Source organism: Pristiophorus japonicus, chromosome 1, assembly GCF_044704955.1.
Source record: "Pristiophorus japonicus isolate sPriJap1 chromosome 1, sPriJap1.hap1, whole genome shotgun sequence".
NCBI classification, from domain to species: domain Eukaryota; kingdom Metazoa; phylum Chordata; class Chondrichthyes; family Pristiophoridae; genus Pristiophorus; species Pristiophorus japonicus.
Window position 1 is genome coordinate 372,961,135 of NC_091977.1, and position 26,565 is coordinate 372,987,699.

At 42.6% G+C, this 26,565-nt stretch overlaps 1 protein-coding gene across 4 annotated transcripts in view; it reads left to right on the forward strand.

The window, feature by feature from the left end:
- LOC139273836 (lethal(3)malignant brain tumor-like protein 4) overlaps window positions 1-26,565 on the forward strand; it is a 563,891-nt gene that overhangs the window by 101,606 nt on the left and 435,720 nt on the right. For all 4 annotated transcript variants that reach the window (XM_070890916.1, XM_070890932.1, XM_070890926.1 and 1 more), the window contains exons 7-11: window positions 1,340-1,454; window positions 4,096-4,190; window positions 23,523-23,627; window positions 25,212-25,347; window positions 25,778-25,869. In XM_070890916.1, coding sequence (XP_070747017.1) covers window positions 1,340-1,454; window positions 4,096-4,190; window positions 23,523-23,627; window positions 25,212-25,347; window positions 25,778-25,869 — 543 coding nt within the window. The remainder of the gene's footprint in view (window positions 1-1,339; window positions 1,455-4,095; window positions 4,191-23,522; window positions 23,628-25,211; window positions 25,348-25,777; window positions 25,870-26,565) is intronic.

Consider the following 26,565-nt stretch of genomic DNA (forward strand, 5'->3'; position numbering starts at 1 on the left):
ACTGCGCACTCTGCATGGCCCTTTGGTGGCTGCCACTGAGCCACCAGGGACGCGTGAGGCTGGGACAGCAGCCCGGCGTCCAGAACGGAATGCCGGACTGCATGATGATGACCCGTTCCATACTAGGGCCGCCATAGTCGGGCTGACCCAAGAGTTGGCCGACCAACAAAGATGGCAGCCCGGGACACTGCAGGCCTTCGCTTTAAAAGTGACCCGCGAAGCTAGCTTTGACATCCACCCGCGGGACGTTAAGGGGTCGGTGCGCACTGTGATGACGTAATCGCTGGTTGCGTGCCAGCCCGGGACACTAACCACTGCCGGGAAAGCCCCTCCCAAACCTCTGGTGCAATTTCCCGAGAGGCGGTAGCGCCCCCCTCCCTCGGGCGAAAATTGCCTTGCTCCTGTGCTAATGGGGCACAAAAAAGGGGCAGTTTTGCCCCCACAGAGACGCTCACCGGTTTTCATCCAAAATGACTGAATTTATGTTATCTATACATACGAGCAAAAGTACTGTAGCGGAGTACTGTATTCAAATGTTTGTAATGCTTAAGAGATAAATGATTGCAGTAATATTAACTTGAAGAATGGAATGTTATTTGTGGTATACAATTTAATTGAAATAAAGAACCCAGAAAAAGGAATACTTCAGTGAAGAAAAGCAGAACTACATTGGTAATAATATCTATATAATATAAACAGAAAGGGTTTTACAAAATCAGATTTAATGTCAGACAAATGTGAAAACTGTACAGGTGCTTGCAATGATCAATTTTAATTTAAACCTGATCTTCGGTGATGGGAATTGTTTACTCTGAACTACAGCGAGAATTATGCAGCTCAGATTTCCGAGAGCTTTGGTAAGAAATTAACAGACTTCAGACTGACCATATTTTTCTCATTTATTTGAGCTTTATTGCTTTGAAAACCTTCATGCTTAATGTTGCATGAGATATTTCTGCACATAATCAATTTATTTAATGCAACATTAGCATTCGGTAGGAAAATGTAATTTTGGCATATTAAAATGATTGGCAGAATAGTATTATTAAAATCAAAAGCCCTAGTGGGTCATTTTAATTTGGAACAAAATAAGTTATTATGTAGTAACAAAAACACATTAATGTGGTGCAAATTGTAAATGCATCTGGCGTACTCAGGGTGTTAATAATTTTTGATCTAGTGTAGAAGGGCGTACTTTATGCAGCCACAGAAACTGAAGGCATGTCATGTGATGTTATCAGACAATGTGCAAAATGCAACTTTTAAAAAGACAGACTCTGATACTTGCTTTTGAGCTGCATTTCACGAGTGGAACATTATTAACTTGATTGTGCTGCAGGAGGAAGTGCAAGGTGATGGAAAAATGAAGATAAAAATGTCTGCATTGCTGACTAACCACAGTAGCTTCAAAAACAGTCGACTGTCTGACCCAGATTCCAAGCTCTCTAAAGAGGGTATTCATTATTTTTTTTATTTGAAGCATATTGCATTGTTATTTTCCTGCTAGTAGTATGCTACATACAGTTCATTCTGGTTTGTTACTTAACTTATGGCATCTTTATGACACATCTAGACCATAAATATTAAAGAGCTGGTGGTTGGTACAACCTCTGTAGCTGATGGTTCTAACTTTTGGTGTGCTAAGTACTCAGCTGACAGGACAATCTGCAACCCTCAGGCAAGGCCTAGTGATCGGAAATGTATTCTCTTTTACTTGAAATGGTTTGTAATATTAAGGATCAATCCACTTTTGGTTATAATATGAATTAATTGGCTTGCCTTTATAGAACCCGCCTGAAATCATTGAAATAAATGGAGTGTAAATTCAGAAAGGTTCTATAAACGGCGGGCGATCCGCTCTGTCAGATTACGGCCCAATGGTGAAGGAGAAAATCTACACTGTGTGTCTCAATGAATGGGATAACACCGCAATGGATTGGAATGTAGCAATGGAAAAAGGATCAAGGGATGAACCCTTGAATTATAGACCTGTGATTGTGAGGAAAGTGTTCGAGGGTTTGAGAGTTTGATTAATGGGAGCCAGCATAGGTTCAAAAGGTGGAATATAAAATTTATCACAGATAAGTGTAAATTTGTTAAAATTAAGTATGAAGATAACAAAGCAGGAGAGCGATCTGAGGGTTTTGATGGATAGGTCATTAACATTGTCTGTTATTTGCTGGTGCTCCAGAAAGCAAATAGAAAGAAAGACTTGCATTTATATAGCGTCTTTCATGACTACCGGACGTCTCAAAGCGTTTTACAGTTTTGGAGTACTTTTGGAGTGTAGTCACTGTTGGAATGTGGGAAACGCGGCAGCCAACTTGCACATAGCAAACACCCCAAAGCAGCAATGTGATAATGACTAGATAATCTGTTTTTGTTATGTTGATTGAGGGATAAATATTGGCCAGGACACTGGGGATAATAACCCGCTCTTCTTTGATATAGTGCCACGGGATCTTTTACATCCACCTGAGAGAGCAGATGGGAGTTCGGTTTAATGTCTCATCCGAAAGACGGCACCTCCGATAGTGCAGCACTTCCTCAGTACTGCACTGGAGTGTTAGCCTAGATGTATATGCTCAAGTTCCTGGAGTGGGACTTGAACCCACAACCTTCTGACTCAGAGATGAGGGTGCTACACACTGAGCCACAGCTGACACTGACACAAATAATATTGGGCTGTATAACTTGGAGTGTGACTTATAAGTCAAAGAAGAGGATATTGAAGTTTATCTGACCTTGTTGAGATTACATCTAGAGTACTGCTTTTAGCTCTGGTCTCCCTATTACAGAAAATAATATTAAATTCCTGAACTTAGAGGGGTGATTTATAAGGAACAGTTGTGATCTGGACTTGTTCAAAAGAAGGAGGGTAAGGAATATGATAGAGATCTTCAAGATTTTCACTTGAATGGGAAATTGCATCCAGGAAAGTTTTCTTTTGGGCATAAGGTTTGAGGACATTGAGACTCAATTTAAAGTTAAGTGTGTCAAAGCAAAATAAGAAAGTTAGCCAGCATTTGTTTCGTAAAATATGATAAGAGTTATGATAGATTATCGGTTACGGTGGTGGAACAGAAAAACATGCCAGGTTTTAAGGATTAGATAAATTCCTATTAGTCAAGTATGATTCAGGACTATTAGTTCTAAAAGCACGGGTAGGAAACTGATGGGGAGGTTTGGGAGGATAGCTGATTCACCCAGTTGCGTCTTCTGCTTAAAAATATTTCAATTATAATTACAAAACAGTTGCTGATCATTCATTAATTCACCACTTTGAACCTGTGAAATTGTTGTGAGGAACAAAAATCAAAGGTCTATATTTTCTTCTGTTGTGGAGTCTGGGTGCCTCATTGGCATGGTTGAACTTCCAGCAATTACAAAGATGTATCCATGATCTTGGCTCATTTTCTGGCCTCAATCCGGCTTAAATAATTTTGACAAATTCCCTAGGCTCCTACTGCCTGTGTGGATGGGGTGGAGTCAACTGTGGCCAGTGGCCTTAGTGCTGCCTGTTAAAATTAAAACAGTTGTTTTCCAAATTGGCCCAGTGATCGATTGCACATGCTTTCCAGTCTTTCAATATGCCCTCCCACCACCATAGCAGTGCTGGATGCCATGACCAAACAGGTGTCCCTCGTGTCCAGTGTTGCTATGGCGCAAATGACAGAAATTACATTGGATGGCAAGCTTTAGTTATTATGAATATCATTAGCATATGCTTGCCAATGTACGGGCGGATATATTGCATACACCCCACCACTCGGCAGAAAATGGAGGACATTAACAGGGATGCAACAGAATGAGTCCCCAACCCATTTCCTTTCCCCATCTACCCTAAAACCAGTGAAAAATCAACAGAGAAAGGGCTGACAATTTTGGCTAAGCTTTTCAAAGACGGACAAGAAAATGTAATAGTATGTAATGCATGACGTTAATTTTATCAGTTACCTAGTGAATTGAGTCTATTTAAGATAAACTGATGAAAATGAATTCTTCTAACATCACAGGAGATTGACTTGTGTATATACTAATCCTGAATTTTCCTTTGCACTTTGCTGTAACAAAATGTATTCTTTTTCTTGTTAGCTATGTCACATACCGGAAAGAAAAAGGCTTGGTCATGGGTACAGTATCTAGAAGAAGAGAAGGCAATAGCAGCAATCCCCAAACAGTTTAAAGAGGTATATATATATATGGATTTCAGAATGCTTAATAAGTTCCTAATGTACTAACTATTCACTTCTGTCTGTCTAACTTACTATTTTTTAATCTACCTATTTATCCATCTATCTACTGATATAATTAAAAGACTTGTAACTGTTGGAGTCACAGTTCTGAAATGCAAAACACCTCAGAGATATGTTGCATCCACTGACCAAAATATGGCGGTGTTAACCGCCATCAGTAGCATGATTTTGAAGCCCTGTCGGCTGTGTGAGCGGTTTGCAGATTGCTTAATTTTGCAATGGGGAATTTGGGACTTGAATAATCAGGCTTTATTTTATTATTTAAATGTAATGATAAAGCCTTTGATGGCAAACTTTATGTCTTTGGGTGAGACTCTGCCCACAGCACAAGCATTGCTGATAAAAACTGGGTACATGGGAGTCCCGGGACCTGATCAGCTGAAGCAGGCTTCTTAAAGAGAAAGGGTTTTCAATTTTTTTTTTTTTTGCATTTTCATGTTGCAATTTGCTCCATGCATTATTTGATTTTGCTGGGTTTATTTATGTTTTGTTCTTTTCCCTGTCATTACTTTTCTTTATTATTCTTGATTCTTCCTGGTGTTTAAATACTTGAGGCTTGCAGTTATATCGTGCCTTTCACAACCTCAGGATGTCCCAAAGCTTTTACAGCTAATGAAGTACTTTTGAAGTTAGTCACTGTTGTAATGTAGGAAATCCAATTTGTGCACAGCCAAATCCCACAACCAACAATGTGATAACAATGTTGGTTGTGGGATATATATTGACCAGGACACCAGGGAGAATTCCCTTGCTCTTCATCGAATAGTGCCATGGTATCATTTATGTCCAAATGAGAGGACAGACAGGGCCTCGGTTTAATGCCTCATCCAAAAGGAAACATCTCCGACAGTGCAGCGCTGCCTCAGTACTGCACAGGAGTGTCAGCCTAGATTTTGTTCTTAAGTATCTAGAGTGGAATTTGTACCCACAACTTTCTGATTCAGAGGCGAAAGTGTTGCTACTGAGCCACAGCTGACACATTTAAGTTGTGTTCTATAGAGAAGTGTGGATTGGCATTCCTTTGGGGAATACGTTGCATTATTGCGATGAGGAAGAAAAGTTTGTGAAGGACCAAAAAATGCAAGTACATTTTGCTTGAAGCAATTTGGCCACAGCTGTCACTATCCCAGGACTTGCGAAAATAGACCCCTACACACATACCCGCGACATGTCAAAAGATAACTGTTTTCATTGCTTCTGCTTTCCATAGCATGCTGCTACAGAGTACCAGCCGCTACACATACCATCTGGATTAGGGACACTTTTCTTGTATGAAACTTTCATGCTATAGGATTCTTTCAAGGCATTGCAGGAAACATCTGCCACTTCAGGCATCTGCAGTGAATAAATATATCAAGCAAGTGAAACTTCTATATTTGCAGGGAGAATACCTTTATCACTTTTTTCTGTGGAAAGGAGACATCTGTTGGATAGAGCATTGAGTGACAGGGTTCCCATTGCACATGGTTCTTTCTTGGGAATTGCAACTCTGACTATCTATCCCATGGCCTTTATAATTCTAAAGTTTGCACTCAGTTACTGTACAGATGTATCTGACCACAGAAACATTATTCTGCAAGCAGTGACCATTCTCCAGGAAGCAGCCAAAATGCTTTGTGCAACACTCCATGGCGCCCACATTATTTGAAGAAGCAGCAATGCGAGGATGGCTCTTAGGAGAACAGGTCTATCCTCTACATTAATGGCTAAAACACCCCGCTGCCCCAAAAGCAGAGAAGCACCTCAGACTAGACACCTCAGCATCTGTTTGATATTTGTCAGCTGCCATCTCCACTTTAAAGAAAAGTTAGGCAAAAGAGTAACAACGCTTCAGTAGTATCTTCTCGATGGTGTGGCAGTTCTCAACTTAGGTTTGTGCAATGGTTGATGGCCCCACAAGAAGTATGTGCAATGGTGAGGAGCACACTTACCGTTGCTTTGCATCAAGCAAATGCCTTCATAATTTGCAACCAAGCTGAGTGGTTGTGTTGCCTCAGTCTGTGACACTACAGAATCAAAGGAAGCGATGCTGGCCACATGTCTCAGCTGGGCCAGTGAGTAATTGATGCATTTTCCACTGCAATTTCCCCCTTTATGTTGAACTGCACGCTGTTAAGAGCTGCCTCATCAGTTTTTGCCTGTGCCAGTATCAAATTTAAATTAGGGGAAGGAACTTCTATCACAAAATTTAACTTGCTCATGCCCAGTAGTGCGCAACAGGCTCAAAGAAGCAGTCATGCAGTAATAAATTCAATTTATAACAAGAAAAAGACAAAAAATATGTGCAGCATCTTTCAGTTTACCGATAAATTTCCCATTTTCTGTTGCAAATTCATCCAGTAAGTATTGCCTCTGTGGACTACCTTTTCTCAGGGACCTGGGCTTTAGTTCTGCTCCCTTCCCATAGCATCGATACTTTCCCTGGATTATCCAACCTGATATTTCCTAGGCTTTGTGCATGCATATGGTTTGTGCCCCTCAGTGTCTCTTCAGCGCCTCTGCGCAAGTACAGTCTGAGTGGATGGTTAAAGCACAGCCCCACCTACCACGATTCCATCCTTGCTGAGTCCTGGGTTCAGAGTTTGTATGTTTGTTACATGATGATCTTTTTTGTATTTGGGGGTGTGGGCATCGCTGGCAAGGCCAGCATTTATTGCCCATCCCTAATTACCCTTGAGAAGGTGGTGGTGCGCCACCTTCTTGAACTGCTGCAGTCCGTATGGTGAAGGTAATCCCACAGTGCAGTTAGGGAGAGTTTTCCAGGATTTTGACCCAGCGATGATAAAGGAATGGTGATATATTTCCAAGTCAGGATGATGTGTAACTTGGAGGGGAACTTTCAGGTGATGGTTTTCCGTGCGCCTGCTGCCCTTGTCTTTCTAGTTGGTAGTGGTCATGGGTTTGGGAGATGCTGTCGAAGAAGCCGTGGCAAGTTGCTGTAGTGCAGCTTGTACACTGTACACTGATGGTGTACACTGCAGCCACGGTGTGCCGATGGTGGAGGGAGTGAATGTTTAAGGTGGTGGATGGGGTGCCAATCAAGTGGGCTGCTTTTTCCTGAATGGTATCGAGCATCTTGAGTGTTGTTGGAGCTGCATTTATCCAGGCAAATGGAGAGTATTCCATCACACTCCTGAATTGTGCCTTGTGCATGGTGGAAAGGCTTTGGGGAGTCAAGAGGTGAGACGCTCGCCGCAGAATGCCCAGCCTCTGACTTGCTCTTGTAGCCACATTATTTATGCGGCTGGTCCAGTTAAGTTTCTGTTCAATGGTGACCCCCAGAATGTTGATGGTGGGGAATTTGGCAATGGTAATGCCATTGAATGTCATGGGGCGATGGTTAGACTCTTGCTTATTGGAGATAGTCATTGCCTTGCATTTGTGTGGCGCAAATGTTACTTGCCACTTATTAGCCCAAGCCTGAATGTTATCTAGGTCTTGTTGCATTCAGGCATGAACTGCTTCATTATCTGAGGAGTTACGAATGGAACTGTACACTGTGCAATCATCAACAATCATCCCTGTTATGCATGTTATCACTACCAAAGTAAGACTTGCCACCAGGGGGCGCACCTGTGAGAGACCCAAGGGTCACCTGCACACTCTGGGCAAGCAGGTATTAAAGGCAGACTACCATGCTACCTCCTCACTCTGGAGTTACATTAAAGAGACCACGATCACAACAGTTTGAGCTGAAGATGTACAGTCTTGTGGAGTTATTATAAACATAACAATTGGCGACGAGTAACAGATTATGAACTTTCATGCAGTTATGGCTGCCGTTGGTATTCTTGAGAGATTTATTGAGGGTGATGATTGGGAAGCCTTCGTTGAGCATCTGAACCAGTACTTCTTGGCCAATGAGCTGGAAAAGGAAGAAACCTGGTCAAGCGCAGGGTGATTCTCCTCACCGTTTGCGGGTCCACAATATATGGCTTCATCAAAAATTTGCTAGTACTGACGAAACCAACGGAGAAGACATATGAAGAGTTGTGCACGCTGGTTCGGGAACACCTCAAGCTGAAGGAGAGCATCTTGATGGCCAGGTATCGCTTTTACACGCACCACCGCTCCGAGGGCCAGAACGTGGCGAGCTGTGTCGCCGAGCTAAGACGCCTTGCGGGACCGTGCGTATTTGCTGGATTTCTGGGGGAAGTGTTGCGGGACTTTTTTGTGTTTGGAATCGGCCACGGGGTCATTCTTCGCAAACTGCTGTCTGCCGAATCCCTAGATCTGAGCAAGGCTATCACAATAGCCCAGGCTTTTATGTCCATGAACGATAACACTAAACAGATATCATTGCAACGTCGGAACTCACCGGAAAGTACTGTGCATAAAATAACGTCTTCAGCAGGTAGAACTGTACATGGCAGGGCCTACACGCCCACGGAGGCCAGATCTAGGATGACTCAGACCCCACCGTGGGGTGTGAATGCGAATCCATTAGCACCATGTTGGCGCTGCGGGGGTAATCAGCGAGCCCATCAATGTCGACTCAAGCACTACATGTGCAAGGGCTGTGGAACAATGGGGCATCTCCAGCGAATGTCAGATGTACTGCGACTCACCACGTGGCAGAGTCGGCAGAAGATGATCGATCCGACGTGGATCACGCTGAAAGAGTAAGAGAGGCAACTCAACCCGAGGCTGAAGAGGAAGTGCATGGGGTACACATTTTCACCATCAAAAGCCCTCTGATAATGTTAAAAGTCAAATTAAATGGCATTCCAGTTTCCATGGAATTGGACATGGGGGCGAGTCAGTCAATTATGAGCTAGAAGGTTTTGAGAAACTGTGGGGCAACAAGGCACAAAGGCCAAAACTAAGCCCGATCCACACCAAGCTGCGCACTTACACCAAAGAGCTCATACCAGTCATTGGCAGTGAGGCAGTGAAGGTATCGTACGATGGAGCTGTGCATGATTTACCACTATGGGTTGTACCATGCGATGGTCCAACGCTGTTCGGCAGAAGCTGGCTGGGAAAGATCCGATGGAACAGGGACGACATCAAAGCACTGTCTTCGGAGGATGACGCCTTGTGCGCCCAAGTGCTAAACAAATTCCCGTCGTTCTTCGAGCCAGGCATCGGCAACTTCACAGGCGCCAAAGTGCAGATCCATCTCGTCCCTGATGCACAACCTGTTCATCACAAGGCCCGAGCGATTCCATACATGATGCGAGAGAAAGTCGAGATCAAGCTGGCAAACTTCAACGAGAGGGGATCATATCGTTAGTCGAGTTCGAAGAGTGGGCCAGTCCAATTTTGCCGGTGTTGAAGAGCGACGGGACGGTCAGAATCTGCGGGGACTACAAGGTAACGATCAACCGAGTCTCATTGCAGGATCAGTACCCACTACCCAAAACAGATGACCTGTTTGCAGGGCGTAAGTCGTTCACCAAGCTATATCTAACCTCTGCTTACATGACACAGGAGGTAGCTGAGCCTTCAAAAAAATTGACGTGCATCAACACGCACAGAGGACTGTTCATATACCACAGGTGCCTCTTTGGGATTCGCTCGGCGGTGGCCATCTTCCAGAGGAACATGGAGAAATCGGTTCCGCGCATCGTGGTGTTCCAAGACGACATCTTGATCACTGGCCGCAACACCACCGAACACTTATGCAACCTGGAAGAGGTTCTCAAGCGACTGGACAGAGTGGGACTCAGACTGAAATGCTCCAAGTGTGTTTTCCTGGCGCCAGAGGTCGAATTTCTGGGGAGAAAGATTGCGGCGGGCAGCATCAGACCGATGGACTCCAAGACGGAGGTCATCAAGAATGCACCCAGACCACAGAATGTGACGGAGCTGTGTTCGTTCTTGGGACTCCTCAATTATTTTGGTAACTTTCTACCGGGGTTGAGCACTTTGCTGGAACCATTGCATTTATTGCTACGCAAGGGTGACGACTGGATTTGGGGTAAATCTCAAGAGACAGCCTTTAATAACGCCAGAAACCTGCTATGTTGTAACAAGTTACTAGTATTGTATGACCCATGTAAACATTTAGTACTAGCTTGTGATGCATCTTCGTAGGGGTCGGTTGTGTGTTACAGCAAGCCAATGTGTCACGCAAACTGCAACCGGTTGCATATGCGTCCAGTAGTTTATCTAAGGCTGAAAGAGCCTACAGTATAGTTGAGAAAGAAGCATTAGCATGCGTATACGGGGTTAAGAAAATGCACCAATACTTATTTGGGCTCCGGTTCAAGCTCGAAACCGACCACAAGCCACTCATTTCGTTGTTCTCGGAAAGCAAAGGTATTAACATCAGTGCTTCGTCCCGCATCCAAAGATGGGCACTAACATTATCTGCGTATGATTATGTAATCTGTCACAGACCAGGCACTGACAACTGTGCTGATGCCCTCAGTCGGCTACCATTGCCCACCATCGGAGTGGGAATGATGTTATATACGTAAACACTACAAAAGTGTAAGACTTGCCACCAGGGGTCGCACCTGTGGGAGACCCAAGGGTCACCTGCACACCCTGGGCAAGCAGGTATTAAAGGCAGACTACCATGCTGCTTCCTCACACTGGAGTTACAATAAAGAGACCAAGGTCACAACAGTTTGAGCTGAAGATGTACAGTCTTGTGGAGTTATTATAAACGGAACAATCCCCACTTCTGACCTTATGATAGAGGAAATGTAATTGATGAAGCAGCTAAAGATGATTGGGCCTAGGACACTGCTCTGAGGAATACCTGCAGCGATGTTCTGGGGTTGAGATGATTGACCTCCAACAACCATAACTATCTTCCTTTGTGTTAGGAATGACTCCAGCCAGTGGAGTGTTTTCCCCCTGATTCCCATTGACTTGAATTTTTCAAGGGCTCCTTGATGCCACACTTGGTCAATTGCTGCCTTGATATCAAGCGCAGTCGCTTTCACCTCACTTCTGGAATTTCGCTCTTTTGTCCATGTTTGTACCAAAGCTGTAATGAGATCTGGAGCCAAGAGGTCCTGCTGGAGCCCAAACTGAGCATCAGTGAGCAGGTCATTGGTGAGTAAGTACTGCTTGATAGCACTGGCGACGGCACATTCCATCACGTTGCTGGTTATTGAGACTAGACTGATGGGTTGGTAATTGGCCAGATTGGATTTGTCCTGCTTTTTGTGGACAGGACATACCTGGACAGTTTTCCATGGTGTAGCTGTACTGGAACAGCTTGACTAGAGGCGTGACTAGTTCTGGAGCACAAGTCTTCAGCATGAAAGCCGGGGTGTGGTCGGAGACCATAGCCTTTGCTGTATCCAGTGCGCTCAACCGCTTCTTGTTCTCACGTGGAGTGACTAGAATTGGCTTAAGACTGGCTTCTATGATGATGGGAACCTCAGGAGGAGGCTGATATGGATCAGCCAGTCGGCACTTCCGGCTGAAGATGGTTGCAAACGCTTCAGCCGTGTCTTTTGCACTCGCGTGCTGGGCTCCTCCATCATTGAGAATGGAGATATAAAAAGAGCCTCCTCCTCCTGTTAGTTGTTTAATTGTCCACCGCCATTCACGACTGGATGTGGCAGAACTGCAGAGCTTTTATGTGATCCATTGATTGTGGGATCGCTTAGCTCTGTCTATAGCATGCTGTTTAGCATGTAGTCCTGTGTTGTAACTTCCCCAGGTTTGCACCTCATTTTTAGGTACACCTGGTGCTGCTCCTGGTATGCTCTTCTGCACTCATCATTGAACTAGTGTTGGTCATCTGGATTGATGGTAATGGTACAGTGAGGGATATGTCAGGCCATGAGGTTAGATTATGCTGGAATACAATTCTGCTGCTGCTGATGGCCCACAGTGCCTCATGGATGGCCAATTTTGAGCTGGTAGATCTGTTCTGAATCTATCCCATTTAGCACGGTTGTAGTGCCACACAACACGATGGAGGGTGTCCTCAGTGTGAAGATGGGACTTTGTCACTACAAGTACTGTGCGGTGCTCAATGCTACCAATGCTGACATGGACAGATGCATCTGCGGTAGATAGATTGGTGAGGACGAGGTCAAGTAGGTTTTTTCCTCATGTTGGTTCTCTCAGCCCCTGTCGCAGGCCCAGTCTGACAGCTATGTCCTTCAGGACTCGGCCACCTCGGTCAGCAGAGGTGCTATTGCGACATTTTGGTAATGGACATTGAAGTCCCCCAACCAGAATATGTTCTGTGCCCTTGCTACTCTCAGTGCTTTTTCCAAGTGGTGTTCAAATGGAGGAGTACTGATTCATCAGCTGAGGGAGGGCGGTAGATGGTAGTCAGCATGAGGTTTCCTTGCCCATGCTTGATATGAAGCCATGAAACTTCATGGGGTCCGGGGTCTATGTTGAAACATAGTTACATACAAAATAGGTGCAGGAGTAGGCCATTCGGCCCTTCGAGCCTGCACCACCATTCAATAAGATCATGGCTGATCATTCACCTCAGTACTCCTTTCCTGCTTTCTCTCCATACCCCTTGATCCCTTTCGCCGTAAAGGGCCATATCTACCTCCCTCTTGAATATATCCAATGAACTGGCATCAACAACTCTCTGCGGTAGAGAATTCCACAGGTTAACAACTCTCTAAGTGAAGAAGTTTCTCCTCATCTCAGTCCTAAATGGCTTACCTCTTATCCTTAGACTGTATCCCCTGGTTCTGGACTTCCCCAACATCAGGAAAATTCTTCCTGCATCTAACCTGTCCAGTCCCGTCAGAATTTTATATGTTTCTATGAGATCCCCTCTCATCCTTCTAAACTCCAATGAATAAAGGCCCAGTCGATCCAGTCTCTCCTCATATGACAGCTCAGCCATCCCTGGAATCAGTCTGGTGAACCTTCGCTGCACTCCCTCAAGAGCAAGAGCGTCCTTCCTCAGATTAGGAGACCAAAACTGAACACAATATTCCAGGTGAGGCATCACCAAGGCCCTGTACAACTGCAGTAAGACCTCCCTGCTCCTATACTCAAATCTCCTTGCTATAAAGGCCAACATACCATTTGCCTTCTTCACCGCCGGCTGTACCTGCATGCCAACTTTCAATGACTGATGTACCATGACACCCAGGTCTTGTTGCACCTCCCCTTTTCCTAATCTGCCACCATTCAGATAATAATCTGCCTTCGTGTTTTTGCCCCCAAAGTGGATAACCTCACACTTATCCACATTATACTGCATCTCTTGTGTGGAACCTTGTCAAAAGCCTTTTGAAAGTCCAAATACACCACATCCACTGGTTCTCCCTTGTCCACAATATACATAAACCTCACATTTATCCATAATTATACTGCATCTGCATGCATTTGCCCACTCACCTAACCTGTCCAAGTCACCCTGCAGCCTCTTAGCATTCTCCTCACAGCTCACACCGCCACCCAGTGTCATCTGCAAACTTGGAGATATTACACTCAATTCCTTCATCTAAATCATTGATGTATATTGTAAATAGCTGGGGTCCCAGCACTGACCTCTGCGGCACCCCACTAGTCACTGCCTGCCATTCTGAAAAGGATCCGTTAATCCCGACTCTATGCTTCCTGTCTGCCAACCAGTTCTCTATCCACGTCAGTACATTACTCCCAATACCATGTGCTTTAATTTTGCACACCAATCTCTTGTGTGGGACCTTGTCAGAAGTCTTTTGAAAGTCCAAATACACCACATCCACTGGTTCTCCCTTGTCCACTCTACTAGTTACATAGAAACATAGAAAATAGGTGCAGGAGTAGGCCATTCGAGCCTGCACCGCCATTCAATGAGTTCATGGCTGAACATGCAACTTCAGTACCCCATTTCTGCTTTCTCGCCATACCCCTTGATGCCCCTAGTAGTAAGGACTAAATATAACTCCTTTTTGAATATATTTAGTGAATTGGGCTCAACAACTTTCTGTGGTAGAGAATTCCACAGGTTCACCACTCTCTGGGTGAAGAGGTTTCTCCTCATCTCGGTCCTAAATGGCTTACCTCTTATCCTTAGACTGTGACCCCTGGTTCTGGACTTCCCAACATTGGGAACATTCTTCCTGCATCTAACCTGTCTAAACTCATCAGAATTTTAAACGTTTCTGTGAGATCCCCTCTCATTCTTCTGAACTCCAGTGAATACAAGCCCAGTTGATCCAGTCTTTCTTGATATATCAGTCCCGCCATCCCGGAAATCAGTCTGGTGAACCTTCGCTGCACTCCCTCAATGCAAGAATGTCCTTCCTCAAGTTAGGCGACCAAAACTGTACACAATATACCAGTTGTGGCCTCACCAAGGCCCTGTAAAACTGTAGTAACACCTCCATGCCCCTGTACTCAAATCCCCTCGCTATGAAGGCCAACATGCCATTTGCTTTCTTAACCGCCTGCTGTACCTACATGCCAACCTTCAATGACTGATGTACCATGACACCCAGGTCTCGTTGCACCTCCCCTTTTCCTAATCTGTCACCATTCAGATAATAGTCTGTGTCTCTGTTTTTAACCACCAAAATGGATAACCTCACATTTATCCACATTATACTTCATCTGCCATGCATTTGCCCACTCACTTAATCTATCCAAATCACTCTGCAGCCTCATAGCATCCTCCTCGCAGCTCACACTGCCACCCAACTTAGTGTCATCCGCAAATTTGGAGATATCACATTTAATCCCCTCATCTAAATAATTAATGTACAATGTAAACAGCTGGGGCCCCAGCACAGAACCTTGTGGTACCCCACTAGTCACTGCCTGCCATTCTGAAAAGTACCCATTTGCTCCTACTCTTTGCTTCCTGTCTGCCAACCAGTTCTCAATCCACGTCAGCACACTATCCCCAATCTCTTGTGCTTTAACTTTGGACATTAATCTCTTGTGTGGGACTTTGTCGAAAGCCTTCTGAAAGTCCAAATACACCACATCAACTGGTTCTCCCTTGTCCACTCTACTGGAAACATCCTCAAAAAATTCCAGAAGATTTGTCAAGCATGATTTCCCTTTCACAAATCCATGCTGACTTGGACCTATCATGTCACCATTTTCCAAATGCGCTGCTATGACATCCTTAATAATTGATTCCATCATTTTACCCACTACTGATGTCAGGCTAACCAGTCTATAATTACTTGTTTTCTCTCTCCTTTTTTAAAAAGTGGTGTTACATTAGCTACCCTTCAGTCCAAAGGAACTGATCCAGAGTTGATAGACTGTTGGAAAATGATCACCAATGCATCCACTATTTCTAGGGCCACTTCCTTAAGTACTCTGGGATGCAGACTATCCAGCCCTGGGGATTTATCGGCCTTCAATCCCATCAATTTCCCTAACACAATTTCCCTCCTAATAAGGATTTCCTTCAGCTCCTCCTTCTCACTAGATCTTCGGTCCCCTAGTATTTGCGGAAGGTTATTTGTGTCTTCCTTCGTGAAGACAGAACCAAAATATTGTTCAACTGGTCTGCCATTTCTTTATTCCCCATTATAAATTCACCTAATTCTGACTGCAAGGGACTACATTTGTCTTCACTAATCTGTTTGTCGTCACATACCTATAGAAGCTTTTGCAGTCAGTTTTTATGTTCCCAGCAAGCTTCCTCTCATACTCTATTTACCCCCTCCTAATTCAACACGTTGGTCTCCTCTGCTGGATTCTAAATTTCTTCCAGTCCTCAGGTTTGCTGCTTTTTTTGGCCAATTTATATGCCTCTTCCTTGGATTTAACACTATCCTTAATTTCCCTTGTTAGCCACGGTTGAGCCACCTTCCCCGTTTTATTTTTACTCCAGACAGGGATGTACAATTGTTGAAGTTCATCCATGTAATCTTTAAATGTTTGCCATTGCCTACCCACCGTCAACCCTTTGAGGACTCCCAGGGCCACTCCCTCCCTACTGTATAACCACTGTACCGCCACCTTTGGTGGGTCTGACATGCCAGTGGGACAGGGCATACCCAGGGAAGATGATGAAGGAGTCTGGGACATTGACTGAAAGGTATGATTCTGTGAATATGACTATTTCAGGCTGTTGCTTGACTAGTCTGTGGAGCAGCTTTCCCAAATTTAGCACCAGTCTCCAGATGTTAGTGAGGAGGACTTTTCAGGGTTGATTGAGCTGGGTGTTCCTTTGTCGTGTCTGAAGCCGGTGCCAAGGTTGACACCGTGTGGTCTGTCCGGTTTTATTATTTTTATTGTTTCTTGTCGCAGTTTGTTACAACTGAGTGGCCTGCTGGGCCATTTCAGACAGGCAGTTAAGAGTCAACCACATTGCTGTGGGTCTGGAGTCACATATCGATCAGACCAGGTAAGGATGGCAGATTTTCTTCCCTAAAGGACATAAGTGAACCAGATGGGTTTTTACGACAATCCGGTAGTTTCGTGGCCACCATACCTGATACTAGCTTTTTATTCCAGATTTTTTATTTTTAAGTTACTGAATTTAAATTCTACAGCTGCTATGGTGGGATTTGAACTTGTGTTTCTTGATTATTAATCCAGAACTCTGGATTACTGGTTTAGTAACATAACCAGTATGCTACTGTTCCCATAGTGTTAACAATATTAGCTAATGTGGTGGTCAGGATGGGAAGTTGGCTGGTCAGCAGTTTAATGGGAATAGGATCGCGGGAGCAGCAAGTGGGTCTCATGGACAAGATGAGTTCGGAGAGGGTCTGAGGGGAAATAGAAGAGAAACTAGAGAATGGGCCGAGTTCAGGTCTAGGGCTGCAGCGGGGGTTGGGGACGGCGGGGAAAAGGCTGCTGTTTCGCCACAAGCCTGTTTTGCGCTACTGGCATCGACCAAATTTATTCCTAGTATCCCCAACACATTACGACCAAAAAAAATCATTATTGTATTTTAAATATTAATATAGTTCTAACTTGTTTTATTTTAGCTAGCTGTCCAAAAGGCATGTTCCCTTAGTAACGCCATGTAATCATAGTTTTATTTTAACATAACATAAAAGGACGATCTTCATTCGTCATTCCACATTATTGTGACCTAAAACTCACAGCTGAAAACTTCTCTGCCGTTTTGCATTCCCAGATGATTTTCAGTTAATCATTCTCACGGTTTCCATAGCAACCAGCAGTCATGTAGCAAATAAAGTCTGAGTGAACATTGCTACATTCATTGAAATTCAAGTGCAGGGAGGTAACACAAATTGTTTCTGTATCGGTAATGCTAGCTATGTTTGCCACTTGAGCTTTCACATACATAAATACGATTTTCCTTTTTGCACAAGAATACAGAAAATGGAAATCTAATATTCCAGCCACTGTAAAAGGTTCTGCATTTTCCATGTATATTCATGTTAGAAAAGACATGGACTAAAATAACATTTGCAAAATGAAATACAGTAACACAACATTTATAAGCCAGTTTGTTGCATGACACATAATGCATTAAGTTTTGTTAAGAGCAGAAACCTCCTTTGTGTATTCACATAGAAGGATTGAAATCCTTCGACATCTTATTAAATCTATCAGCACGAGCTTAATTGAAAGACAATTTGTAAGAAAATATTATTTTAAGTACTTGACACTGCTAATATCCTTTACTTAAAGTAGTATCTGGTGAGTAACTACAATAGATCATTTCCCCAAATAGTAAAATCCTAATTTCAGTCAAGCAAACAGCAGGATGCAGATGCATGGTATTTCCTGACAACAAAGAAATATGTGTTCGTAGCATGTTCAAAAATAGTATAAACAGAGATTGACAATAGATGTTTACCTTTTTTAGTTGCGAATTAATATGTAGCTCAAGAGGAGCGAAAATAATGAAAAGGGGAATGGTGCTTTATTTCCATAAGTGGGAAGATAATTTACAATCTACTTTGCGGATAGGAACACATAATCCAGTTGAAATCAAGGATTGTAGCACTGCAATATTATAAGAGTTGCAATGCCTCTGTTGCCTTTTTATAATATGGAGACCAGAAGCGTACATAGTACTGCAAGTGTGGACTAACCAAGATTCTGTACGAGTTTAATGTAATTTCTCTATCATGCAACCAAATTTTGTTAGCAGGATTTTTTAGGTGAAGCCCTTTAAAAATGTCAATATAGTAAATTTGCAGCTACAAGGTATGCAAAATGGACAAGCATGGTAAGCATTTAAAGGGTAGTAAGGTAGTCTGAGTGGGAGGAAACATTTTATGGGATACCTACATTGCCAATCTACTTGGTGTCAGGTCATTGATGAATAGCCTTATCTTGCTTGATTGATTGACCTGGAATTTACGGTTGGTGGCAGAGCGATGACGATCGCCGCTCACTCGGAAGCTGCCCACAAAGATCTTATGATTTCTGTGGCGAAAACTTCAATTTGATTGTCGCGCTGTCAAAAGGGGATCCCAAGCGTATAGCAGCAATGAAGTCATCAAGCTATCTGGCAGCCAATCATATTGAAGAATTCTCAGACAGCAAACCAGGAAATAAAAAGCACTGATTATCAACTCACTTTTAATTGTTTTTACGGAGAGCGAAATATAGATTAGGACATACACGTGGGCTTAGGGTAGAAACTGGAATATCATAAATAAACTTTAAAAAAATATTTTTTTATTTTAATCGAGTAATTTTTAATCATAATGGAGATATTCCACAAATATAAAATTAGTTTTCAGGGCCAGAACGGATGTTCAGCATTCAATACACCGTTAAAACCCCAATTATACCTATTCCAATAAAGCATAGCTTTTTATGGGGTATTTAACAGCGATATTAGATCGGAATTGCTTAAATTTTCATCAGTTCAACTGATTTCACTGATTGCCGGCTATAGGGAGTTCCACATTGTATTTCTCCTCCGATTGTATTTTCTTACTATTTCAGCTAAACTTTCTCCTATTCCAATTGATTAATTAATCCTGCTCTCCCTCTCAAACCGAGACTTTCTCTATCCTCTGCCATATTAGTTTCAATCATCCCACTGCTCTGTATCGAGGGTGGCTACAGAGCTGGGACTGCAATACGCTCGTCAACCTCCACTTTCATATCGTAAAATCACAATACTTTAGTCTTGACTTCCTAAGAATGACCCCATGGGAGATCAACTAGTAAGATTACACTAGCAACTTGCCCATGATGACTCTATTTTTTTGTAAATACAAGATAGAGTGGGAGACTTCAGAAAGTCACTCCACAGTGCCACCTACTCATCAAAGCCTGAAACTACATCCTTACTGGCAATTGTTTATATACAGGATATTTGTTGAAAATTTTAATTTACATAAGCAGTTTCAATATTAAATGTTGGCATAAGTGTTACCGAAAATTATGACAACAGGAAGTTGGACAGGAAGAGTGCGTATACACAAGATTTTTTAATAAACCAACATATACATCAAAGTATTTTTAATTAAATATAACGGGCTAGACTTTCCACTTTCAGGCTAAGGCCGAAAAAAATGGGCTTTGTTCCAGCGATGCGGGACCTATCGCCCGTGCTGATCGCCGGCTTTTTGCAATTTTCCACTTGGCCTTAGCTCAACGATGTCAAATGGGCAATGTGATTTCTCGGCGATCTCCTGATTGCCCAAAGAAAATGGAAGTGAATGAAAAAAAAAGCTTCCCTAGCAACACATTACTGCGTATGTGCAGGTTGATTTTTTTTTTCAGGTTGATGCTTCTTCCCACGTTTTGAGAGGTCAAGGGTCTTCACACATGCTCAGAAGAGGGTGGGTCTGGGAGAGAGAGAGAGAGAGAGGAGAAAGGAAGCAGGTCAGAAAATCTTCTCCAAATTACAGATAAATTTAAAGAATGGAGGGAGGTACAGGAAAGAGAAGGGCCAAACCCTTCAGCGAAGAGGCAAATGAGGCCCTCGTAAATGCTGTCAGCTCCAGGTAGGAGGATCTGACACTGGGTGGGCAGGAGAAACCTCCACCCCATGCATATCGCAGGAATTGGTCTGAAATAGCCGACGTAGTCACATCGGCCTCCAATGAAACGCACACACCGGACCAGTGCCACAAACGGTGGAACAGCCTACTGGCAGCTGCGAGAGTAGTTGAAATTTATATTTATGTATTATTTAATGATCTAAATAGTAACTAGAATCTGCAATGTTATTGGGTTACATTTAAACATAACTACATTTTACGCAACCCAGCATAAAGTTAAATGTTCACTTGTTATCATTACTTAACTGTTCCCTTTCCACTCTTTCTGAAATGGTCACTTGGCATGACTGAAATGGTCACTTGTTGTTATGACTGAAATGGTCACTTGTTATCATCACTGTAATGGTCACTTGTTATCATCACTGAAATGGTCACTTGTTGCCATCACTGAAATGGTCATTTGTTGTCATCACTGAAATGGTCACTTGTTATGACTGAAATGGTCACTTGTTGGCATGACTGAAATGGTCACTTGTTATCATCACTGAAATGGTCACTTGTTATCATCATTGAAATAGTCACTTGTTGTCATGACTGAAATGGTCACTTGTTATCATGACTGAAATGGTCACTTGTCATCACTGAAATGGTCAATTGTTATCATAACTGAAATGGTCACTTGTTAGCATGACTGAAATGGTCACTTGTCATCATTACTTAAATGACCACTTGTTCTGTAAAATGTTCATTTCTTCTTGTAATGTTTTGGGGATTTTCAGGGAAGGGTGGGTGGGTTGGAGGGAGGGTGTTGTTCATTAGTTCTTTGCTTGTTAATAAAAAAAAAATTTCTACAACTTTTGAACCTTCTCACTTACATAAGTTTTACAACGTACAGTTCTTCATGCAGATTTGTTTGTTTATTCTGTTTCCCCACGGAATATCATTAAATAACTTCACTATGTAAAAGCTATTTAATAAATAATTCCAATATATGCATAAATGAGATGATAATACCTATTTATATTCCCTGTCCCAAATTTCTGAGTACAATTTGCCTCAATTTTCCTCTTTAAATAACTCAGAACAATTCTCCACCCTTCCTCAGAGGCTAAAAATGGCGTCCGTAATGCCCATTTCCCTCTCTAAGGCCCTGAAAAAGCAACTATTTTTGACCACTCTTTTGGGCCTTGCATCGGCCCAGCGAAGTGCATGCTAGGTGCTGAAACTTGCGATGGGCCTTGTGTGGGCGATCATTTGGGCGATCATCTCAGCGATCAAAGTGGAAACTTGGGGGCCTATTTTTCCGGCGATATTTTGGGCCTAGTTTCCACTTTTTGCTCAAAATGGGCGATAGAGGTCCATTTTGGGCCATAGATGGGCCTTAGATGGGCGATGAGAAGTGGAAAGTCTAGCCCAACGTTATTTAATCCGATCCGATGTAATGTTTTTCAATTCCTTGATAGTAACTGGATTCTTTGCGGGATAATTCATGTGAGGTAATTAAATCTGGTGAATATTTTAAGAAATTTTCACTCGTGTCATGATTTGCATATTTGAACAGATGTCTTGTCTTCCATTTTGCTATTAGTTGATGCATGTATAATGGACAAAAAGCAATTTTATCCAGCTTAGATCATGAAATTATCACTCATAACCACTGAATAAAATACAAAATGTATTAGATGTGACCATTAAAACATTGGGATATTCTTCTTCTACCTCTCGCATGTGGATTTGAGGATAACTTTACTGTTCTGCGATGGCACCTTGACTGCTGAGAGTGCAGATTAGAAAATCTCGCTTCCTACATGATTTGCTGCTATGCATTCCCGATTTTTGTTTCACGTATTTGAGATAACATGATGTGACCTAAATTACTTATTGGTATACTCCAAATGCAAACCACTTTGTAAGTTTGCATAACTGTTAATGTGATGCTGTGCCTTCAGGTAAAATGCAATAACTGAGTTTATTATACTTTCACCTACTCACTGTAAAACTGCCGTGGAAATATACACAAAGTATTGCAAAGTAGTAAAAAGAGATTGAAAGCATTCTAAATTTGCTGTAAAGAATGCAATAATTTGGTAATAAGGACCGTGGTGGGTTGGACTGGGCAGGTGATGGAAAGCATAGCCAAATGGGGAGGCAATAGTAAGGGCCAAGATGTCAGCACTCGTGAGCCAAGTTTCAGTCAAAGCCAAGATTTCAATGCTGTGGTTCACAATAAGGTTGTGAATTGTAAGCGCCTTGTCCACGAATTAATGAACATTCGACAGAGGAATGCAGTGATTACTGAACTGCTGGCAGAATCCAAGGAGGCATTGGTTGCTGAGGTGAGCAGGACAAGAATCAAATTAGCTCCCAGTAGACACATTCGGTAGGATTGCATCTCCCATTAGCACCTGGCGGGAGTGCTAATGGGGTGCTAAGGAATTAATGCCCGGGCGCGGTGAATGCCGCGACGCCCGCGAACTTCAGTACCGGTTTAGCTCAGGCGCTAACTCTTAGAGCCTGGGCCTCTAGCGCCTCGCAGATTGTGACGACATAAAGTGCGCAGCGCCCTATTATCGCCCCGGATGGAAAATTGACTCTCGTCCCTTGCTGTATTGCCTCGTGCTGACGTCAACAAGAGGAGGCATTGTGAACTCGGCTGCCCAGTTCGGTAATTAAAGGGAACGCTTTTTAGCTAGTGCAATCTTTATTATTTGCACCAGTCTGGTGCCTATGCAAAGTTTTTAATGTTTCATTGGTGCAAGATGTCCATGTCCTCCATTTTGTGAGAGTAATGGCAGTCGCCCACGTCGCCTTGCAAAACAGAACTGATGACAACTAGCCTGTTCAGCATCATTGGCCCTTCCCTTTAACCGAGGGAAGTAGCCTCTGTGATGAAAAAGTGCCGTTACCTATGTGCTCAAAATTGTTTAGCCCCGCTCTCGGACTTTAGTGCCCTAAGAGGAGTGGTTAGTGCTTGATTTAGCACTCCACTTACCTCTTGGAGCTAAAACTGAATTTCGCGTGAGGCGAGAATGATTAGCACCTGGCGCAACTTTTTCAACTTTTAAAGTTTTAGCGCCCCAAACGGGACTATACCAAATTTCTCCACCATTGGATGGGAACGTCATCGAGACAGGAGGATTGGGCAATTGGGATTGCTGCTTATAAGGATAATACAATGGGTGCCGAGATGGGCCCTTTGGAGAATGGTGAGAGAGGCACAGAAGGTAGCTTGTAGGGTTATCCAAGCAGGAAATCAAGCCTGGGACATCAGCAGAAGAGTAAAAAGGCAAAGAAGTAATGATGGTTAAGGTAGGGATTGGGTGCAAAATATCTGAGTGCAAAGTTAAAGTCAAAGATCCCATGGTGGGATAAAGTTGATATGTTGGCAGCAGATAATCAGCATAGAGTATCGATGAATCATTGTCCATGTTTGGAGGAGTTATAGAACGGAAAAACTTACATTTCACTTTTTTTCTTACAGTTTCAATTAGTTCCCCAGAATAAAAATGGATTTAAAGTAGGCATGAGATTGGAAGGCGTCGATCCTCGGCACCCCTCAATGTTCTGTGTGCTGTCAGTGGCAGAGGTAAAATTTTAGTGCTTGAGTAATTTGTTGTTGAATATGTTAGAACTATGTAGCAATTGCCTCGTGTTTTGATTTTTTAAACATAGATGTTTATTACCAGGGCCAGGCTTGTGCTCAGACTTGGTGCTGACATCTTCACACCATCTGCATAACATAATTGCCAGAGACCAAATCATGCCCGTACGATTGAGTGGTATAGGCTTGCCTGTACGTACCAAAACAAAAGACTGGAAAAGACCAGCTGCTACACGTGTTGCAGCACCATAAGTTCCAGGGTCATAGTAAAGAAACTAGTGAAATTTTTGAAATGATAGGCTAGATGGATAAATGGGCTTCTCCTGCCCAAAGCATTAGTATGTTACTAATTTCCTCCTTATGCAAGTCATTAACTAATCACCTGGGCAGAGCGCATGAAGGAAAATTATGTGGACAGGAATGCCTCTAATGGAGTCCCCCTGATTTTCTGACGTGAGTATCTCCCCATCCAAATTTCCTCCATGCACTCTGCTACGGCCATTATTTAACTCCCAGGTGCAAAAGTAGAAAATCTGGCCCAGTTATTCTTACCCAAATTAGATGTAATATTTAAAATAGCACCTTCTTAATCTTAATCTGTACCCACGGCCAGCTCCTAACAGCCACATTAAAAAACATGGCCTCCAGTCCATAGTCACAGACCACAAAATGGTTTCTTCTGAGTGTAATGCACAGGTTTCTAGAGCTCTTGATTTTATATGTTTTAAAGTTTAATTTGTTTTAATTGCTGAGTTTTAGTGTCCTCCTCCCCTTTTATAGGGGGCACTTGTAAAATATATAATTTTAATGCCCCCCCAAAAAACACAAAAAAAACAACAAAAAAACCAAAAAAATATGAAAAAAGAGGGCAGTAAAAAGTGTCTGGAGTGTCCCCCAGATCGGGAGGGGGGCACTTGATCTAATGTTTATTTTGTTCCCCCCAAAAGAGTTGTAGAGCTCTTGATTTTATAGGTTTTAAAGTTTAATTTGTTTTAATTGCTGGGTTTAAGTGTCTCCCTCCCCTTTTATAGGGGGCACTTATAAATTATGGTTTTACTGCTCCCCAAAAAAAACCCAAAAAACCCCACAAAAATCACCAAAAAAACAAAAAAAAACAGGGCACTTGAAAAGTGTTTGGAGTGTCCTCCAGATTGGAGGGCACTTTGATTAATTTATTATGTTTTCCTTAAAAGAGTTGTAGAGCTCTTGCAACCAAAAGAGTTGTAGAGCTCTTGTATTGTGAGTGGGTTAGCCAGTCATGTGATGTTCACAAGACTCAATAAAACCCCAGTCAGTTGGGTCTCGGGTCATCCAAAATGGGGTATGCAGTTGTGAGCCTAATGGATGAACTGATAATGTGCAGTGTGATTGTTAAACCTTTGTTAATAAACCAACTAGTTCTTAATAGCAATGAATTCGTAAACAAAGAACCCATGAAGAAAATACATTATACTGGTGAAATATTTACGAATACATAATATAATAGATGATAAACATCAGTGACTCCTAACCCAATGTTACTGCTTTATTAATATAAACAACTTTAGCTTGACTGTTTCCTCCCATCAGGTGTGTGGCGTTCGCCTGAGGCTCCATTTTGACGGATATTCTGAGTGTTTTGATTTCTGGATTAACATTTATTCATCTGATATCCATCCTGTGGGCTGGTGTGAGAAGACCAGCCACAAATTGCATCCTCCCAAAGGTCTGAACATCTCAACTAGAGAGAAATATAAATATTTGTTATCAGAAAGTCAAAAACACAATGCAGAATATATAATATGCACATATCATATTTGAAAACCATACTACATTGAGCTTAGTGACAACTGCCCCTGCAAGTGCTAAAGTGTGAGAAGTACTCATGTAATTCTGAATTAACCTGGAAAGTCAAATTCAGTTTAGAGTGCTATGCCATGCAAGAATAAAGATTAGTTTGGCCAGACAATCCTTAACTGGCTGGACGCAACAGTGGTATTATCCTATTTATATTTGCGACATTTATAGAGAAATTTCAGCTGTACGGTATTTTGATTTGTGATGTTATGAAATAAATTCTAATGATGTATGATCCTAGCAATTACATTGTCATATCAACGTTCCTGTTATTGACAGGATTCTGACTTCCTTTTCAGGCTATAAAGAAGAGGAGTTTAACTGGGCAAACTACCTGAAGATCTGCAAGGCCCAAGCAGCCCCAAAGAATCTGTTTAAAATTCAGAATACAGTAAGTATTTATTTTTCATGATTACCACACCATGTGATCCAATTATTTAAGTAGTTTATTTTTCATTTCATAATATTGATTATAGAGATAAACATTTAAATAAATTGAGACTCAGTTTCAGAAGATCTACCTGCGAACACAAAACTAGATTTAGTGCATAGGAGTTCCAAGCAGAGAGAACATCCTTCTCAGTCCTTCCAGGACTCGGAGATTGCTACTTGTCAGCTGCTGCCCAAATGACCCAGCACTGACCCTGGAAATGTTTCTGGGGTCAACCTTATTTTAATTTTTTTTGGTGGGTCTCTGGTAGCATACATGCCTGCGCTGTTGCTTAATGGCTGCTGCAACAGCAGTCGGATGCTTGTGACAGCTTAAAGAAGGAGACAGCCTTACTGAAAAGTGAAAATTCTCGCCATTTGTATGAACAAATCTGCTGCAGTGGATGAATATAACAGTGGCTCCCATTACCATTGCACTCACTACTGTGAGATTTAAATGGTTGAAGACATTGTGCCTTTCTAAGGAAATGTCGGTCCCATTCTCTTCCAGTTTTCTTGGCATCTAGCTTGGAAAATGTGATGTATGTTACTCTGTCATTATCACTTCACTTAAGTACATCTGCCTATATTTCAACAGAAGTAATGCCAGAAGATACATCTGGGCCAAAATGGACAGGGATCCGGTATAATAGATCCC